The 21,707-nt window shown below is 38.5% G+C and overlaps 1 protein-coding gene across 1 annotated transcript in view; it reads left to right on the top strand.

The window, feature by feature from the left end:
- PPP1R1C (protein phosphatase 1 regulatory inhibitor subunit 1C) overlaps positions 1 to 8,081 on the top strand; it is a 121,195-nt gene extending 113,114 nt beyond the window's left edge. Inside the window, exon 5 of the mRNA NM_001191352.1 lies at positions 7,993 to 8,081. Within this exon, the coding sequence (NP_001178281.1) occupies positions 7,993 to 8,081 (89 nt within the window). The remainder of the gene's footprint in view (positions 1 to 7,992) is intronic.
- Positions 8,082 to 21,707: the final 13,626 nt, after the last annotated feature.

The following is a 21,707-nucleotide window of genomic DNA, read 5'->3' as shown; positions in this document are numbered from 1 at the left end:
TGGTAAAGCGTCTTGCTTACAATGCGGGAGACCTGGGTTCGATCCCTGGGTCAGGAAGATACTCTGGAGAAGGAAATGGCAACCCACTCCAGTACTTTTGCCTGGAAAATCCCATGGATGGAGGAGCCTGGTAGGCTACAGTCCATGGGGTCACAAAGAGTCGGACACGACTGAAAGACTTCACTTTCACGTTTCAGGACATATTTGGTGTTTACCTTTGGAATGAAATGGATAGGTCATTTGATCTCTGTGACCCTAAGCATTAAATTAATAGATAGCTATTTATTATAGCTATATTATATTTAATTTATTATGTATGAATGCATTTATTTATTATAAATGATTTATATTTATTTTAAATGAATGACAAGAAGATTAGACAAAATACATGTGAAAGCGTTTTGGGAAATGCAAAGCACATTTTCAACCTGACAAATGGGGCCTTTACTTCTTAGGCTTGATGTACCATATTATGGCTTAAATTATATTCCTTGAGTAAATTAACATGATTATTTTGATAAAATTTGAAGGATTGATATACAAGCAATCATCTTTTTAGAGCCATTAAACTCGCTCTTTTGTGTATAGTAAGCCTTCAGAAAACTAATGATTGTTAAATGTATTTTTCAAATAGTTTTCTCATAAAGAAATTAGACTTGCTATTTTGCTTAATCTAACCAGCATATTGCTCCATCAATGGCTGTCCAAATTATTATCTCCGAGTTGGACCTCCTCTTCCCCACATCAGAACTCTCTAAATGCTTTATTTCTGCAACATGCTTTCATTGAATGAATTTCTTTTATATGCACACCATCACCTCTGACCTACATTCCCATCTGATTTGCAGTTGTGTCTCTCCCCTGTTCAACACACAGAAGGAACATTATTATATTGAACTCATATTGCTTCTTTTCCGATAACCCAAATATTATTTGTAACTTGGTTCTATTCTGAGAATTATGCTAGGTTAAATTTAAATTCTACATCTTCCTGATTACAAATTCTATTAAAAAACATTAACAGCAATGATGAAAAAAAGACTGAGAAGTTAGATTTATATCTGTTATGAGTTGAAAGAATTTGATAATGAAAAGGGCCTCATGATCTTAAGTTACTACATTTTCCTACAGGTTTTATTTGGAAAAGATCAATGACAATGGAAGATTGAGCGCTTAGTGGTCCACATGAAAAGCCCCCAGTAGAAATTAGGGGCCCAGATTTGTGTCCCAGCTCAGCGCATGATTGCTATGTGAATTTAAACAAGTCCCTTTGCCAACCGAAATTGTCCTTTCATCTTTAAAGCGAAGAGATTAGACTTGAATTCATATTCACAACTATTTGTGAATCAGAGACCCCTCTGAGATTCTGCTGAAAACTACGAACCTTCTTCCCTGAAGAGGCACAGATATAAGTATAAATAGAATTCCAAGAGGGTCAGAGGCTCTCAAAATACACCCACAAATTCCCTAGAGGACTTTAGAATGAGTTCAAGTAACTGAAATATGTGGTTGAAAAAAAATGAATTCATTTACATTTGCTACTCCCAATGTGAATTAGTTTTAAAATGTGGATCTGGGCCATTTATGTCATTTAAAGTTAGAATTACTTTCTTGTACCTTATAGTACTCACAGCAGAGCAGATTCTGCAGTAGAAAAGAAGCTCTGCTTTGTGTATGAATAGCATATCAGGGTCCTGGAGTTATTTTAGTCTGTCCTGCTACTCAGTGCAGGATCCCTTAACTCTCCTCTGAAACAGAAATTTCGCTTTGAGTTGAACACACACAGTGATGGGGAGCTCATTCACATGCTTACTGCTGGGCAAACATGAAGAACTTAGAAATTTTCTTCTTTATATTAAACCATGCAGATGTCCCCAACTTAATGATGGTTCAACTTACAATAGTTCAAAAGCAATATACATTCAGAAGAAACTGTATTTCAAATTTTGAATTTGAATCTTTTTCTGGGCTAACAGTGCTGGGCAAGGCAGTGAGCACAGCTCCACTCACCCATACCATGATGAATGAAAACAACCAATACACTTGCAACCATCCTGTACTCAGACTGCCATTCTGTTTTACACTTCCAGTATGGTATTCAATAAATTGCATGAGAGGTGCCACACTTTATTATAAAGTAGGCTTTGTGTTAGGTGATTTTGCCCAACTGTAGGCTAATATATGGGAGAAGGCAATGGCACCCCACTCCAGTACTCTTGCCTGGAAAATCCCATGGACGGAGGAGCCTGGTAGGCTGCAGTCTATGGGGTCGCTAAGAGTCAGACATGACTGAGCGACTTCACTTTCACTTTTCACTTGCATGCATTGGAGAAGGAAATGGCAACCCACTCCAGTGTTCTTGACTGGAGAATCCCAGGGATGGGGGAGCCTGATGGGCTGCCATCTATGGGGTCGCATAGAGTCGGACATGACTGCCGCGACTTAGCAGCAGCAGCAGCAGGCTAATATATGTGTTCTGAGCACATTTAAAGTAGTCTAGGCTAAGCTGTGATGTTCAATAGGGTGTATTAAATGCATTTTCCACTTATGATATTTTCAGTGGTTTACCCTTTTGCAAATCAAGGACCATCTGCAATTTGCCTTTACTACATGAATGTCAGCTCTCAGTAGCTACTTAGATAAATTTTATTTCTTTCTCCAGGCTTTGAAGAAATCAATGGCAACCTCTTTTGTCCTCTTAATTTTCTTTATGCTTAACAGTCCAGTTTCATATCCAGTTCTGGAAGAGATTTCAGAAAACTGCTTTCAATCCCAGTTATTTCCTTCAGTGGAACTCTTGAAATGCCAAGTCCAGAACTGGGCAGCATAATCCAGAAAAGGTCTGACCAGCACACAGTTCGAGAAAAGTCTCCTCTCTTAAATTGCTGCCTCTGCTGTTAGAAGAGCTCAGTTCCTACACACAGGTGACTCTGCTGGGTCACCAGGAAATTGTGGTCACTTGAACCCCTAACCATAATCAATCTGGATTGTCCTCATTCTCTTTTACTACCAAAATAACCTTCCTACAGAAAAAGCTCCCTTTGACCTCTACCTTAATCACTTAGGCCATCTTCCCAGCTCTTTGGAATACTAATTTTGTCATTCATCATGTCGTCTTTTCTTTGGAGTTTCATGTCATCTACCTGCCCTTTTTTTCCCTCTGAATTAATTGATAAACATATTGGCCTGTGGTTTGCCAAATGTAAGCCTCCTTTTATGGATGAATTCTTCGTAATTCTTTACTCAGTCACTTTACAACTTCACCCAACTCACATCTGTCCTCCTGACCTACAGAATGGAGAAGGGTATGAGTATAATGTTCTGGGTGGGGGCAACGTTTCTTTTCTTTTTCTTCTTTAACTCCATCTGCTTTCTTTTCCTCAAACTATTTTCTTCATCCCTTCATGTATTCATGTTGCATCCTTGTCTTGTCTATGGTTTCTTCTCTTGTGTGTTCATTCTTGCTATGGAGAAAAGCACCTCTGTGCATTTGGGAATCCCTCTGCTTTCTGCTCACGTGAACCCTGGCTGTGCCTCTCTTGCTTCAGGAGGCCCTTTGCCACATGTTGGGAATCAGCACCTGGGCAGGTGAGGTGTTTTCCTATGTGCTCATTAGCATCTGGCAGAAGAGGAAGCTTTGAGAATTTCATCAACACCTCCAGACCAAGTTGCTTTCCTTTACCTCCAGAATTACTCAAATATTGAATGCAGGTTCAAAGAAAATTGAAGTATAAAGCATATGTGTGTCTGGAGATAGGACGAGGAGCATGGGGAGAAACATTTTAGACAGTCTTCACAGACTTCACACTTTAATCTCAGCATTTATTGCATCTAAAACCAACCAAACATTGCTGGAAAGGAAAAAGAGTCAAAACACAAATTAACTAACATCTGTTACTCAATGGAAAGATGATATTAGTGATAAATGCTTTGGGAACCAAAGAATCTGTGGTTCAGTAGAACAGCACTGTGTTGTCACCAACTTCTGCCTCATCAACATCTTTCACCTGGAAATGGTTAATGCCACACTCAACTAAGACTGAGAAGGCACGTTTCAAGGTTTGTTGGAGTCATTTTACTTTAAAGAAGGCTTTCTCATATAACTTTGTGGCCATTATTATTACAAAATAAATAAGTAAATAGACCTATAGTAAAAATATGGGGAATAGTTGATTAATGGTTTAATAAATTGGAAATTCTAATTACCATTTTTAAAGTGTTTGACCCCCTCATACAGACAAATCAATGTTGGCATTGAATTAACCCTAATTTAAAGAAAATTGTCTGAACACAACTTCATTACTCTGTAATTACCTCAAGGATAAAAGGGATGAACTCTGGAGACAGTAAAACCTTTGGGAACCAGGAGAGATGCAGACAATTTTAGCTCAGGAAAGAGTGGAAGGCAGCTGAATGATTACTGGGCTTTAATATTTCAGAGGGAATGACAAGATGGTTTGAACCAGATTAGTAGGTAATCCTACAAGAAATCCTAGAGATTGATAGATTAATTTAGGTTAGCATCCAAAAGTTAAAGGTGAAAGTGAGTTGGGTGTCTCCTGACAATGGAACTTTATACTTCATTCACTCATTTATCATTCAGTCGGTCTATACTGAGGAACTTGGATGTGTCAGAACTTCTCTTGGAACCACACTATCCTTGTTGTTGTTGTTCAGTCACCCAGTCATGTCCAACTCTTTGCAACCCCATGGACTGCAGCATGCCAGACCTCCCTGACCCTCACCATCTCCCGGAGTTAGACCAAGCTCATGTTCATTTCATCAGTGGTGCCATCCAGCCATCTCATCCTCTGACACCTTCTTTTCCTTATGCCCTCGATCTTTCCCAGCATCAGGGACTTTTCCAATGAGTCATCTGTTTGCATCAGATGACCAAAATACTGGAGCTTCAGCTTCAGCATCAGTTCTTCCAGTGAGTACTCAGGGTTGATCTCCCTTAAGACTGACTGGTTTGATCTCCTTCCTGTCCAAGGGACTTTCAGGAGTCTTCTCCAACACCACAGTTTGAAGGCATCAGTTCTTTGATGTTCTGCCTTCTATATGGTCCAGCTCTCACAACTGTATGTGACCACTGGGAAGACCATAGCCTTGACTATATAGACCTTTGTCAGCAAAGTAACGTCTCTGCTTTTCAACACGCTGTCTAGGTTTGTAATTGCTTTCCTGCCAAGAAGCAATCGTCTTCTGATTTCATGGCTGTAGTCATCCTCCACAGTGATTTTGTAGCCCAAGAAAAGGAAATCTGTCATTGCTTCCACCTTTTCCCCTTCTATTTGCCATAACCTAGATAGCATATTCAAAAGCAGAGACATTACTTTGCCAACAAAGGTTCGTCTAGTCAAGGCTATGGTTCTTCCAGTGGTCATGTATGGATGTGAGAGTTGGACTGTGAAGAAGGCTGAGCGCCGAAGAATTGATGCTTTTGAACTGTGGTGTTGGAGAAGACTCTTGAGAGTCCCTTGGACTGCAAGGAGATCTAGCCAGTCCATTCTGAAGGAGATCAGCCCTGGGATTTCTTTGGAAGGAATGATGCTAAAGCTGAAACTCCAGTACTTTGGCCACCTCATGCAAAGAGTTGACTCATTGGAAAAGACTCTGATGCTGGGAGGGATTGGGGGCAGGAGGAGAAGGGGACGACAGAGGATGAGATGGCTGGATGGCATCGCTGACTCGATGGATGTAAGTCTCAGTGAACTCCGGGAGTTGGTGATGGACAGGGAGGCCTGGCGTGCTGCGATTCATGGGGTCACAAAGAGTCGGACATGACTGAGCGACTGATCTGAATAGGGCCAGATGCCATGATCTTAATTTTTTTTAATATTTAGTCTTAAACCAGCTCTTTCTCTCTTTTCCTTCCCCCTCATCAAGAGGCTCTTTAGTTCCTCTTCTCTTTCTGCCATTAGAGTGGTATCATCAGCATAACTGAGGTTATTGATGTCACTGAGGTTACTATCCTTGTAACCTTAAACAAACCATTTATCTTCCTGGAATCTAAATTTCACCATCCAGGGATTTTTCTCGTGTAGTTGTTGTGAGGTTTAGTAACTCAGATATGTAAGACTCGAGCAGAGTGACTGATTGAATGCTCGTTAAACTCCCCTTCCTTCTCCTCAGGATTTAGACCTTTTTCTCCTATGTAATCTATACCAAGATGAAATAAGTTCCATTTGTTAACAACAAAGTTCTCTATAGTGACTGTGAGTGATCTGTGCTTGCAGATGAAATTTAAGTATTTAAATATTATTACAACCAATCAAATATATTTTCAAAATAATCCCCCAAGCCCAGGGATGTCATTCCTTGTCAAATGGTTCTCTGAGGCTTGCTGACTATAGTATATACAAATCCACTCTCTCTTTTTTTTTTTAGTTTCTTCATTTCATAGTAAACAAGAGCAGTGACTTCCTTTCATTTATTAATTCTAAGGATAATGTTTTCCAGTAATATTTAGAAAATCTCATAAACCACTTTTCTGAAAAATATAATATCTATAAACTTTTCAATGTTAAGCATCACTATAAGGCAGACTGTCAGCTAGTATGATGTTTTAGCAGAATAGACCCAAGTGAAATGAAAGATAATTTTGTAGAGTATGGTTGTAGTAATTGCCTTCTGATTTATACCCCAAATTTGAATTAATTTTGAAAAAAACCTGAACATACATTAGTATGGAACTTCCAAAGACATATATTTAAGTGTCACATCATTCATCCCATTAGTCATTTATACAATCAGTATTAATGAACACCTCCTATTTGCCAGGCTGTGTGCCTGGGACTCCAAAGTGAAACTCCGTAATCCTGACCTCAGCAAGTTTGTTCTAGTGAGAAAGATATGTAAACAAATATAGTTCTATAAAGTAATTGATAAAAAGAAAGTGATCCCAGAGCAGAGGGAAATATTTGAAAGACCAAGGAGGTCCACGTGGAGAACTTGGGGAGCCTTCACAGAGGAGGCCAGCTGAGATCAGGATGAGTGAGAGGTTATCAGGTGGGTAGTAGGAAGAAGCTATTTGGCAGGGAGAATAGAACGAGAAAAAGATGGAGGTTTGAGGGAGCCTAGAGTGACCTGTGGGCAGCCTGGTGGCTCAGATGGTAAAGAATTCGCCTGCAGTGCAGGAGACCCAGGCTCAATCCCTGGGTTGGTAAGCTCCCCTGGAGAAGAGAATGGCTAGTATGGCTAGAACACTCCAGTATTCTTGCCTGAAGAATTCCATGGACAGAGGAGCCCAGCAGTCCGTGGGGTTGCAAAGAATCAGACAACTGAGCAGTTGACACACATAGAGTGATCTGTAATGTTTAAGAGCAGGTTAGTATTGTTAGGGCATAAATTACTATTAGAAGGGGATGCAGGAAAGGCTGGTGGAAATGAGGCCAGATAGGTAGGGAGAAGCCAGATCATATAAGCTTACATAGCAGGCAAAGATTTGACAATGGTTTTCCTCTGTGTAGATTGTGGAGGAAGTGACTGAAGCATTTTTAATACAGAAGTTTCAGAATCGTATCCATATGTTTTTATTCCTAAAGAAGACTAACAACATTCTGATTCTTTTTTTGTTTGCAAGTTATAGAAATCGTGCACACAGACCTCTTTGTTCCTGAGGTTCTAATGGTTTTCATTGTAACAGAGTTCATGGATGCCAAAAGAAATATTTGAACTAAGTGATATGTCAGAATTACAATAAGAGCCTGGGAGCAGATTTTTAGTTAACAGGTTTTTAATAGGCAGTGGTGCAATTCTTAATGAAGAAGGTTTAATGACTATAAAAGATGCCTGTCTCTAATGGAAATTGGGCTGGGTGTGTTTTTATCCCTCGGTGAATTAATTAAAAGGTTTATATAGGTTGATTGTTTAGATTCTTGGAGAAAACACATATACACCAATGAAAACGTTCCTGTCATTTTCTTTATCTCTTGGAGCAAAGCAGTCAATCTGCCAGAAATAAATTGAGCATAATTTTTATAATTTCAGGGGTTAAGCATATGAAAGGCCAGAATGAATCAGCATTCCCTGAAGAGGAAGAAGGCGTGAACGAGAGAGCGCAGCAGTGGGACCATTAATTACGGGTCTGCAACAAGAAGGCTTCTTGGGAATAACTGAACTATTAACCTTTCTGAATATCCCATGGAATGCCACTGCTTGACTTCCACCTCTGCTCTCCACACTCATACAGTAGTAATACACCTCCTGGGAAGTGCCCCTTGACAGAACTTTAGAACCACCTACAGATTGTTTCATATTACGATACTTGCAATTAAAGAATAAGTATTTATTTTACAGTGATTTTTCTTTTTAACAACATAGAAAATCTGCAAACATGTGAGTGTTCTAACTTTAATACTGCCCAGCTTAATCCCTGATGTCCTACTGATACAATTTACCTTCTAAGGTCAAATGTAAATAGCATCACTTTAAAGGAAAAAAATAAATATTAAATATCTTTAGACATGAATCCGTGTCTGGGTTTAACTTACAGAGGAATTTAATTAAACTTTTAAGTTAAGTTCTGCATTTATCATGTTTCTGTATACTTAATGGTACATGGTATTTATTTCAAAATGATTAAGAAATGCCAGATTTTTTTATTCAAAATATCAAAAGGTATTCATCTTTAGATATTAAACATCTTTTTCTCTCCAACAACACATTAATGGTTAAAGGACCACAGAAGTCTCTCCATTGCTGTGAGAGATGTATTTTTTTTTTTTATCATTTCCACTAGTTATTCAGAAAAAAAATTATAACTCTAAAATAAAACATGCCAAATCTCCCCTGTTGCTCATTTTTGGCTATTACTTGAAATATGAGGTGTTTTCTATTGCATTTTAATGAATAATTAGATTTTATAAATCTATTATCATAAGAAATTTCATTAATTCATGCTTTTATTAATTCAACAACTATTTTTTATGAGTTTATCTCTAAGAAGGTACTTTGCCGGGTGTTATGAAAATAGAGGAAAGATTATTTCTCCACTACAGAACTGGCAGAGAAACATCAGTGCAAAGCAAGATTTTCGAAGACAGTATGTATGTACTGAATATCACTTTTGATAATTCAAAGTCCTGGCATCCTGATAAATATTAATTATTTATTGGATTATAATGTAAAGTATCTGTACCACATAATTTAATGGACTGTAGCCCTCCAGGCTCCTCTGTCCATGGAATTCTCCAGGCAAGAATACTGGAGTGGATTACCATGCCCTCCCCCTAGGGATCTTCCCAACCCAGGGATTGAATCCCCATCCTTAGGTCTCAGTGGCATTGACATTGACAGGTAAGTTCTTTACCACCAGAGCCGCCTGGGAAGCCTAATGGAAGTGCAGGAATGCCCAATTTGGATTCCACATTAACAATATTAGTGAGGTTCAAATGTTTCATTGATTAAAAAAATTGAGTTGAAAAGATTTATCAAAAGTCAGTAAAGAGGGAAATTAAGATAGGAAGAAAAAACAAATGTGAAATCCACTGTAGGATCTTAGTATCAAGGTGCAAAGGAGTAAAACTACTGTTTTTAATTTTGACTGTGAGTTTTATAATGTACAGATTAAAAGAGATGGGAGAATCTATAAGCCAGTGCAATAGAGACAACAACCATTTTCCTTTGGATATTTTCCCCAAGAAAATAAAAGCAAAACTCATTGACAAGTAGTATCTCAAGTATGTATGAATACTTATTCCAAGTTTCCTCCTTTTTTCCTTTCTTCTTTCCTTCTTTCCTGCCTCTCATCCTTCCTTCCTTTCTTTCTCTTCTCCCTCCTTCCCCCGGCTTGTTTTGTTTTTGTGAAGCCGGTTTCACCCCAAATTTTTGGAGTTTCTAGACCACCTGCTGTGATTGTTTATTTGATTTTCTAAGTTTCTCCCTGATTAAAAGCTGATTAAGGCACATATTTAGGGGATTTTGAATTATTTGTGTTTGGAAAACATCCCGATACCCCTTGAGATTATTTGAAGTACCCTGAGGTGCTAAAAAATAAAAACTGCCCTTCCTTTCTTATGAACAGACATTTTTATAAATGTTTTTTCAAAAGGATTCAGACAAACAAAAGAAACCAAAGCTTTTGCTGATTTTGTAATCTTGTGGGGAAATAAACAGCATGGCCTCTGGATTCTTCTGTTTTCCATTTTTAAAAATAAAAAGACATCAAAATTAAAAGAATAAGTTTCCTTCAGAATCATTGGTTTCTTCTATTTTATTCTCTACCCCCAAAACATGGAGATCACAATTAAAAGCCTAAGTTTTCCTTTGGAAAAGTGTTGACTTTCTCAGAAATTTCAAGGAAACCAGCTGTGATAATGGCTTTTCAGGTCACTTTTCACATAGTTACAGGTTACAGCAAAATTTTTTCACAGTGACAACTTGGCTTCAGTTTGGCTGAAAGATTTTCTGACCAAAACAAAACACAGCAAAACAAAACAAAAACTTTTTCTTTCCCAGACAACATTTATAATGTGAGATAATGGTTAGTAGGTGGGCTTTGAGTCAACTGACTTGGGTTCAAATTCAACCTCTACCAAGTTTTAGACTCAGTATCTCCATTTGTAAAATGAGTACAATCATACTTACTTACCCTTACTGGGTAATTGCAAAAATTAAAAGAGACGGATCTATAAAAATGTTTAGCCCAGCATAATGAGTATTTAATAACTGGTATTTATTAGTACTGCTAGAATGAGAAAGGGCCTGAGACTGTCTATCCAAATCTTCTCTAATACATCCTCCACAATAGCACAGACAAGTGATTGCTTCTCCTACTCTTGCACAGCTCCTGCTGAATCCCAACCCAGCCAAGGAACTTTATTCTTTTGTGTGTTAATCTCTCTCTTTCTCCTGTACTTTACCTCCTTTCCTATATCACATCTGTTCAGATACCGAAGAACACTCTGGTGTCATCTCCTAAATGGTCTCCTTTCTGAGATAACACTTCATCAGTTCCTCCCAGTCCTTTCTTATCATGCTGGCCACTTGTTCTTTGATACTCTTCCACTGCATACTCTGAATCTGGGAAAGATTAAGTCAGATGGATTAGCTGAGTATTTTTTAAATCTCTCTAAACATAAGGAACTGAAGCAGAGAGTATAGAGGGGTAGAGCAGAATTCTAGGCAAGATTTATTTCTATTAAACAATAATTTTGTAACCCCCTTTTCTTCCCAGAGTTGTGCAGGGTAAGCACCTTTATAAAAAACAAAATTCTCAATTTTCTGTTCTTAAAAAAGTTTCACCATTCTTTTAAATTTTAATTCAAAACAATCCATTTTAAATTGTATTTCAATTATACCAGTGCTGTCTATATTGTGGAAATGGATGATTTTAGGTTAGCATGGACAAGTTATTTTTATATTTATAGATACTATTATATATTAGAAAATATACTTAATCACAAATCCTTAAGCTATTGTTGCTTAGGGTGAGGCAAGCTTAAAGTGTGAGTATATTTTAAATCAATATTTTTAAAAGGTGTTAAATAATCATAGTAGAAGTCATACCTCAAAATCATGAAAGTGATATACAATTGAGTGAAATTTTAGAAATACTATTATGGGGTGTTGTCATAGCAAATAGCTTAAGTGCAAGTATCGCAGAGTTTTCTTAGTAGCAATATGGATTTATGAATTCATAAATAAACCACTTACATTGCATTGCTTTAAAAATTCTGTTTATTTACCCATATCTAAAAGCAAGCAATGTAAAGTGCAAACTGATAATGGAAAAGCATGTCTAACTACACTGAAGTGTTTATGGTTACATGGAATTTTGACTTTTCTGAAGGAAGATGGGAAAGAAATATCCTTAGTTTTCTAAGTCCTTGATTCTAAAAACCAGGCTTCAAAGCTGATAGGTATGCATGCCTGCACGTGTGCTAAGTTACTTCGGTCATGTCCGACTCTTTGCAACCCCACGGACTGTAGCCTGCCAGGCTCCTCTGTCCATGCAATTTCCCAGGCAAGAATACTGGAGTGGGTTACCATGCCCTCCTCCAGGGGATCTTCCTGACCCAGGGATCAGGATCTTCCTGACCAAGGGATTGAACTCATGTCTCCAACGTCTCCTGCATTAAAAATGTGTATGTTACTGAAATGTGAAATCTGTTGAAGAAATTAGATTATTAGTCTTCTTAACATTCTGAAGAACTAAATTTCAGAGTAAGAAGAGCTTTTGGAAAATGATAGCAAGCATCTTTGGTTTTGCAAATCGTAAATAATTATGGTGGTAAACTTTGCAAATATCCCATAGAATTCACATAGCAATGGAGGTAAAAGCTTCTACTTTACAAGGTTGTGTGAGTTAAGTGAAATAATCTATGTGGATGCACAGATGCCTGATTGCATTTTGTAGAGTCTACCATTCAACCATAGAACTGTCCTAGATGTTTAGTGTGAGGCTCCCTTTTTCTGTGGATACAGATATTGGTGCAGGCCACTTCTCTCACTGCATTTCATACTTAATTTATGCAGATAATGGAGACTTGGTCTGTAGAGAGAAGATGAACATGAGAGTAGATTAGAGAGAAAAGGAGGTGAAGGAAGGAACTCAAAGAAGCCTGGTAACTTGAAGAAAACAATTGGAGAAGGTAGACTAAAATGGTATTGGATTTATTTTCATTTTTCTTATCAATCTACAACTATGACTTACCAAATTTTTTCTGTTCCTCTAACTTTTTGTAAACATGAGTATAATTTGAGGGAATGAGCACAGTGAGCCCGAGGAGAATATGGCATTATCATGCTGCTGCTAAGCTGCTAAGTCACTTCAGTCGTGTTCGACTCTGTGTGATCCCATAGACAGCAGCCCACCAGGCTCCCCCAGTCCCTGGGATTCTCCAGGCAAGAACACTGGAGTGGGTTGCCATTTCCTTTTCCAGTGCATGAAAGTGAAAAGTGAAAGTGAAGTTGCTCAGTCGTGTCCGACTCTTAGCGACCCCATGGACTGCAGCCTACCAGGCTTCTCCATCCATGGGATTTTCCAGGCAAGATACTGGAGTGCTAGAATCCTAAAAATAACAGAATTCTAGAGTATGTTCAGCAAATGGTTCTTCATTATTTTTAGAACAAGCATTTGACAGCAAATAATAGAAAACCAGCAAACAATGGATAGAGGTTTATTTATATCATGCAGGAAAATGTTCAGAACTGGAATTGTGGCTCCAGACACCAATGGGCATCTAGGTACTTTTCATTGTCCTTAAGATCTCAAAGAATTGATGCTTTTGAACTGTGGTGTTGCATAAGACTTTTGAGAGTCCCTTGGACTGCAAGGAGATTCAATCAGTCAATCGTAAAGGAAATCAGTCCTGAATATTCATTGGAAGGACTGATCCTGAAGCTGAAACTCCAATACTTTGGCCACCTGATGTGAAGAACTGACTTCTTTGAAAACACCCTGATGCTGGGATAGAATGAAGGCAGGAGAAGGGGATGACAGAAGATGAGATGGTTGGATGGCAGCACTGACTCTTTGGAATGAGTTTGAGCAAGCTCCAGGAGTTGGTGATGGACAGGGAAGCCTGGCGTGCTGCAGTCCATGGGGCTACAAAGAGTTGGATGTGACTGAGCAACTGAAATGAACTGAACTGAACATCTCAAAATTGTAACTTTGTGGCCCTAAGAGAGAGGCTGTTTCAAGTATCTGGTCTGTCTCAAGCAGAAAGAACAGTGGGAAGAGAAAGGAAAAGACTCTAGGTACCTTGTTACTTTCCAATTAAGTTAAAATTCTCTTTGTAGGGTATGAAGTGAGTATGAGTATCCATTGAGTGGCCAGCAGCATCTGTTTACCAAATGAACACAATTCATGGAGTTTCTTCTTCCTTGGAACATGTAAAAGAAGCATAAGCTACTTATACATGTCAAAGAGTTGAAAACATTAATACTCAACAGAAATTTTTGCTGCTTAAAATGCATAAATTGGGCTAATGCTTATGACAGACCTGTAGCTAAAACAGGTCTGATATCCTTAGTTATCCTATACCATTTTTCATAGGATAATTTGGTATAGTTTATAAAATTATACATTGGAAACAAGAAACCAATATTCTAGTTTATTATTCAATGAATGCCTATGATGTACTGGACATTAAGTGTTGAGGACACACGAATAGTTCAGGTCCTTAAATTCTTGGATGTATATTCTAGTATTTGAAGACTGTCAATACGTATGCAAATTAATTAATGAATTAGATCATTTCGGACAGTGATAAATTCTGGAAGGAAATAGGAGGTGATGTAGCAGAGGGTGGCATTTTTCTTTGTCATAACTGTGTGACATTGCGAAAGTTCTTGACTTTCTCTGGGACCCAGTTTCCTAATCAGTGAAATGTGGAGAATGATGTGGGGGAGGGGTAACCAGATGAGCGTGTGAGGCTCCTTCCAACCCTAAGACCTTTGTTTCCCCCTCTGGCTCTTCTAGGAACTGCAGACAAGCAGCAAAGGACAGAAGAGAAGGGAGCAGATGGAAAGTAGCAGCGCTAAGGCAAGATGGGATCAGAAGAGAAAAGGGGTATCTTTGAATGCTTGTCTGACAGCCACCAGAACAAAATCGTTTAAGTTAGAAATACACACATACTCCATGTATGTATAGCATGCATGCGTGTTAACAGCATTAGCATTGTAGCCAATCGTTTTCTCTTTTGACTTCTTAGAAAATGGTCTAAAAACTGGTGATAAATTTTTATCTTTTAAAATTTAAAAGGAAATCTTTCCAGGAAAAATTTCGTCCCACAAATCACCAGTTGGATAATTTATCTAAGTTTCTTGCCTTTAAGTGATGCATAGCAGATTTTTCCCTCTACAGAGATTTACATGACATGGTACTAAGTTCTCTGGAATATTCCCCCTATGTTCTGAAGTAATAGTTATTTTCTTTTTGTCCTCCAGGTGCAAAATGGGTTGATAACAAACAGAAGCTGACTTATTGCTGTGTTCCTACTTGTGCTTGGAAAAATACCAACGCAAAACAAATACCCATTACCACCATTACCTCCAATTCCATCATCATGTATTATTTTCTTTCTCCAGGATTGCTCTCTGAAGTACTTTCGATATTTTATACACAAACATTGACATGCTTTTCATAAACTGTTCCGTCATATATATATATATATATATACACATACATATATATATATATATATATTTTTTTTTTGGCTAATCACTGATGCTCCACTATTTGCCAAGCTCTTTTTCATTTCAATTTATTTCTCTCTATAGCCAAAAGTGACATCTTGAATTTCAGTAAATTTTAAGTGATTCATTTTTAGTTTTTCTATTTCTGGAATAGGGGCTTCTCTGATAGGTCAGTTGGTAAAGAATCTGCCTGAAATGCAGGAGACCCCCATTTGATTCTTGGGTCTGGAAGATCTGCTGGTGAAAGGATAGGCTACCCACTCCAGTATTCTTGGGCTTCCCTTGTATCTCAGCTGGTAAAGAATCCACCCGCAATGCGGGAGAATTGTGTTTGAGCCCTTGGGTTGGGAAGATTCCCTGGAGAAGGAAAAGGCTACCCACTCCAGTATTCTGACCTGGAGAATTCCATGGACAATAGAGTCCATGCGGTCACAATAAACTTTCTCTTACAATAAGGAGGCTTTTAAATATATTTTCTTTCTTATTTTTCAAATTCCATTATATTTATTTATTCCTTTGCTTCTTTTTCAAATGCTATTGGTTTTGATTCAATTTATTTCCACAAATATATACACACACACACACACACATACATATATATTGATAGTCTACTACATACAAGCTACTGATTCAAATGCCAGAGTTATAAAAATGAGAAGGCTCCTATTGTTGCCATCCTGCTAGCAACTATATGCTCAGTTCTTTACAATTAATAAAGAGGCCTCACCTCTTTTCAGTTAATAATCACATTAAATATGTATGTATAGGATTCATTTTATAGAACAGGAAACTAGAGCCCAAAGAAAGTGGCCCTAAATGAACCAATGGCCCAACAAACTCTTCCACTATCTTATGATCTGTTTGAGAAATTGTAGTCGTTTTAAGGATGAAAAGCCTATCCTCCTTAAGAATCATAGGTTTTTATGTTTTCTTATAGTGCTTTATAGATGACTTAGAAGTAAGTTTTCTACATTTCCTACACAAAGCACGTGGGGATAATTTTGCTGAGACTGGCGTGGGAAGAAGAACCTGAGTTTTACTTTGATGCTTTGACATTGACTTCAAACTAAAATGACCCATGGCCAATAAAAAAGAAAATTTGAAACTCTTTTTGAAGTATTTGGCACATTTAGAAATCTTTTCTGTTTGCATGTGCGCTTAGTCCCTCTGTCAGGTTGGGCTTTTTGAAACCCTTTGGACTGTAGCTCACCAGGCTCCTTTGTCCATGGAATTCTTCAAGCAAGAATAGGGGAGGGGGTTGCTATTTCCTTCTCCAGGGGATCTTCTGGACCCAGGAATTGAACCTGTGTCTCCTGCACTGGAGGCACATCTGTACCGATTGAGCCATCAGGAAAGCCCTTTCTAAGTTTGTGGTGGTTGTTCAGCCACTCAGTTGTGTCCGACTCTTTGAGACCCTATGGACTGTAGCACACCAAGCTTCCCTTAAAAAATAGCCTTTAATATCTTACAAAAAAAGGATTTGCCAAGTTTATGACAATCCTAAGTACAATCTATTCTTAGAGAAAAAAAGACATCAATCTTTTAAAGTTGTTCCTTTTTCTTAATTTCTAAGAAATTGTAAAATAAAAGTAAATTGCACAAGTTGTTATTTTTAATATCAATTATCTTTCCCCATCTCTCTTCCAGGATTTGAGGAATGATAATTTTTCACATACTATCTCCCAGATTATATATTGCAGAAAACGTAAAAATAATCTAAATAATCATAATTACCTCAGACTTAAATGAGTAATTATAGAGAATATACTATAAATATTATAGTATTGAAAAAGCAACATGCTGCTTAAGGAGGAACAGAACAGAGCATTCTAACTGCTACTCCCCTCAAACTAATTGAGGAAGGAGTTTCGCTGGAATTTAAAAATCCATTTTTCTCAAATGTAGTGATAGGATTCAGGACACACTACTCCCAAACATGGCACCTGGGCATGCTGAACATTTTAAGTTGGAGGATTTTGAGAAAACGGATACAGGAGCCTCACTCTGACCTTCTCGCTGTCCCTCTCCACTGAAACAGGCCTAGAACCCTCACGTGAACGGTGTCCTCCCTGTACTTGGGGAGGAAGATCCTTGTTTCTGAAGACAAAGGGACTCTCAGAAGAATCCAAACACAGGCGTTAGAGGCTTCCCCATTTCCTCTATTCACCTCACACTTCTTAACCTGTCATATTCTTCCATGGCTGTCCATTCTTCATCAATCCTAGCAAAAAAACACACTCAGATCTGTTTCTTTGAATCTTCATTTTCTTATAAAGGTTCCTGTGTCATGCAAAATTTATATTAAATGTACATGTATACTTATTTCCTATTAATCTGTCTTTCCTCTGCAATGGTTTAACTATGAATCAAAGCAGTGGAACAATAAGAACTTTGCAAAAATTACTTGCAGATGCTTAAAGATCTCTTCAAGAATCATAGGAGAATATCTTCTCTCCTTTATTTATAAGAGACTAAGGAAATGGCAACCCACTCCAGTGTTCTTGCCTGGAGAATCCCAGGGACGGGGGAGCCTGGTGGGCTGCCGTCTCTGGGGTCGCACAGAGTCGGACAAGACTGAAGCGACTTAGCAGCGTCAGCAGCAGCAACTTGTCAAGGCATTGCAGTAAATGGGTATTTCCCATTACATTTCCCCTGCAGCATAAATTCTGTGGATGTTTCCCTAATCGTACTGATTACATTACCAGATGCTGCTCTCATCTTTCTTCTCTTGCCCTAATGGGACATAGATTTCCTATTTGAGATTGTCACTTATTTGTTATATTTGTCTGGTGTTTTAAACATTACTGTTGCTGTTGTTTAGTCACTAAGTCGTGTCTGCTTTTTTGCAACCCCATGGACTGTAGCTTGCCAGGCTCCTCTGCCCATGTGATTTTCCAGCAAAGAATACTGGAGTGGATTGCCATTTCTTTTTCCAAGGGATCTTCCCAACCCAAGGACCTAACCCGTGTCTCCTGCATTGGCAGGCCGATTCTTTACCACTGAGCTGCCTGGGAAGCCCATAAAAAATATGTATATGTGTACAACTGTATATGTACATAATGTAAACACACTGAAATAAAAATGGAGCTTTTTTTTTTAAAGGGCAAAAAGAGATTTAACCCATATGCTATTAAATTAAGCACATAGAATTCAAACTTTTTTTAAAACAAATATTTCCCCAAGTTATCGTTTTCAAATTATTTTCTGTTAAGAGAAAGCTAGGTGGGAATGGAGGGAGAGACCCAGAATAAGCTAGACAAAACAAAGAAAGGCACAGGACTGTGGCGCAGTGGGAGGTGGAAAGAGAAAGGAGCCAGAGAGAGAGAGAGCCCAAGCAGAGGCAAGACCAGCTCCTTTTCTCTCCCCTCCCTGACCACACAACTTGCTCTTAATAAGCTCCCGTCCACACCTGCCAAGTCATTTCCTTCTGCTGTGTCTTCTGCACCACGGCCATTTCTAGTGGCCGTCTTGCTCCCATGTACTGTAAGATTATGGTTTCACTGTTGACCCACTTGGCTCTTAGAAGGCATCTGACTTACCACATTTAGTGGACACAGCTGCTTTTCTCACGCAATTTCCACATTATCAAAGTTCTCCTCCCTTTTTTGTTTCCACCAAAGAGAGCTTTTTTAAAAAAGTTTTTGTTAATGAGAAGTTTGCCTGCAGAGTTATTGGGTTTTTTTGAGAAACTGCTATTGTTGCTTCTAAGTACACTTGGATTGTCTAATCGTGTGTTTTATTTAAAACTCCATTCAGAAAGTCTAAAGGTTATTGATATTTTATCTTTATGCTGATGTTTTTCAATATTTACATTTTACAAAGTCCCTAAAATTGAATAGCCACATGACATATATCAATATTGTTATCTGTCTATATAGGTCAAACTGTATTTCCATATATCTATATGTAATTTTGCTTTTCTAAAAAGCCAAGGACCTAAATGCTGACCTCTATTTTAAAACAGCTGGCCTACTCTTCACATGGAACAACCTCTCCATCATGTGGACTTTTAGGATATTGCTACTAAAGTCAAAACCATGCAACTATAAGCAATAATTAATTTTAAAGGATTGAGGTGGATCTCCTGATATTCTTATTCTTATAGTTCATACTATTTCAGCTTTTCTATATGTCAGTGGATATTCGCAGCACCTTAAATGGGCCATTTCATTTAATCATTCAGTAATTCTATAAAATAGGGACTCTTACTATCTCCATTTCATAGATGAGAAAATTGAGGCCAAGATCACAGAAACTGTAATCAACAAAGTCTGAAATTGAACTAAGGGTCAAATTCAGTCTTTGGATGAGATATTTCTTGCCTCAGGTCTTCCACATACAATTCAACAAGAAATAACAACACCTGGATAAAAATAAAATAATATTAACTTCTGTTCATTTAGAACCAACAATGTGTCAAGCACAGTCTGCTGCTGCTGCTGCTAAGTCGCTTCAGTCGTGTCTGACTCTGTGCGACCCCATGGACTGCAGCCCACCAGGCTTCTCTGTCCCTGGGATTCTCCAGGCAAGAACACCGGTGTGGGTTGCCATTTCCTTCTCCCAAGCACAGTCTAGGTCCTTTAAATGTTCCTCACTGTTATTTTACCATTCTACCAAAGTCTCTGTGGTGAGAAGTTAGGAAATGAAAGGCCTGACAGCTACCAACTACCAAAGACATGTTATGAATTGAGGCCAATGTTGCTCTGAAGCTTGTATTGTTTCCTGGATGAATCACTCAGGAAATATGACCTTTTCTCCTTGTAAAGTTGGTAAGATTAGCTGTAATTCATGTCTCTGCACCAGCGGACCCATCTCCCCAATGGTAGACAAGAGACAGATGGGGAGACTTTAATGCTCTTCTTGTATAATCCAGGTTTACTGTTAGCAAGCTATTAAGAATTAATGCACACCGCCCCCCGCCCTGCCATTTGTCTGTTCTGAGGGGGGGGGAAACACAAATGGATTCTTGGAATTATGTAGATATAAAAAGCCTGAAAAGTGAGTCTCATTTTGATTGAATTAACTAGAGATGTTATCTGAAAAAGATTAACTCAATCATATATTAGAACAAACAAAAATAAACTTTTCCTTCTTACCTTCATTTACTTACTCATATTCATTCATTTAATGAATATTTACTGAATATCTACTATGTTCAGTAAGGTTTAGTGCTTCTTTATCTTAAAATCTGGCAGCAAACACATGAAATGGAGAACTGCAAGTTCCCTGCACAGAGGGATATGAGATGTGTTCATCCAGAAAAGAAGGTCTAAGAGCTCTGACCAGAGTGATGAGAAGAGGCTTTCTGGGAGAAGCTTTCTGTTCTCAGGTCCTTACAGGAAGGAGGGACAGTGACAGGTAAAGGTGGCAAAGGGAGTAGCAAGATCCATGCAGAGGAGGCGTCATGTCCGAGGCATAGCTGAGGTCCAGAAGCAGTGAGTGGTGTAGTGAAGGCTTCGGCTAAAATCATAGGCTGGGGTTAGACTGCAAAGGACTTTGAATACAATGCTAAAGTGTTTAAGCCTTGCTTATTTGTAAACCAGTGGTTCTTTAGGTGAGATCTCTAGTCCAATGGCATCAGCATCACGTCATCTCTACCCCAGACTCATGGTATCAGACTCTCTGGGAGGTCAGTTCAGTTAAGTCCCTCATTCTTGTCCAAATCTCTGTAACCCCGTGGACTGCAGCATGCCAGGCTTCCCTGTCCATCACCAACTCCTGCAGTTTGCTCAAACTCCCATTCACTGAGTCTGTGATGCCATCCAACCATCTCATCCTCTGTCGACACCTTCTCCTCCTGCTTTTGATCTTTCCCAGCATCAGGGTCTTTCCAATGAGTCATTTCTTCTCATCAGGTGGCCAGAGTATTGGAGTTTCACATTCAGCATCAGTCCTTCCAATGAGTATTCAGGACTGACTTCCTTTAGGATGGACTGGTTTCATCTCCTAGAAGTGCGAGCAATTCTTAAGTCTTCTCCAGCACCACAGTTCAAAAGAATCAATGCTTTGGTGCTCAGCTTTGTTTATAGTCGAACTCTCACATCCATACACGACTACTGGAAAAACCATAGCTTTGACTGGACAGACCTTTGTCGGCAAAGTAATGTCTATGCTTTTTAATATGCTGTCTAGGTTGGTCATAGCTTTTCTTCCAAGGAGCAAGCATCTTTTAATTTCATGGCTGCAGTCACCATCTGCAGTGATTTTGGAGCCCATGAAAATAAAGTCTGTCACTATTTCCCCATCTATTTCCCATGAAGTGATGGGACTGGATGCCATGATCTTAGTTTTCTGAATGTTGAATTTTAAGCCAACATTTTTACTCTCCTCATTCATTTTCATCAAGATGCTCTTTAGTTCTTCTTTGCTTTCTGCCATAAGGGTGGTGTCATCTGCATATCTGAGGTTATTGATATTTTTTCCAGCAATCTTGATTCCAGCTTGTGCTTCATAACCCAGCATTTCTCATGATGTACTCTGCATATAAGTTAAATAAGCAGGGTGACAATATAGAGCCTTGACGTACTTCTTTCCCAATTTGGAACCAGTCTGTTGTTCCATGT

The sequence above is a fragment of the Bos taurus genome, chromosome 2 (genome assembly GCF_002263795.3).
Source record: "Bos taurus isolate L1 Dominette 01449 registration number 42190680 breed Hereford chromosome 2, ARS-UCD2.0, whole genome shotgun sequence".
Lineage (NCBI taxonomy): Eukaryota > Metazoa > Chordata > Mammalia > Artiodactyla > Bovidae > Bos > Bos taurus.
This window is presented reverse-complemented; position numbering and strand designations above follow the sequence as displayed.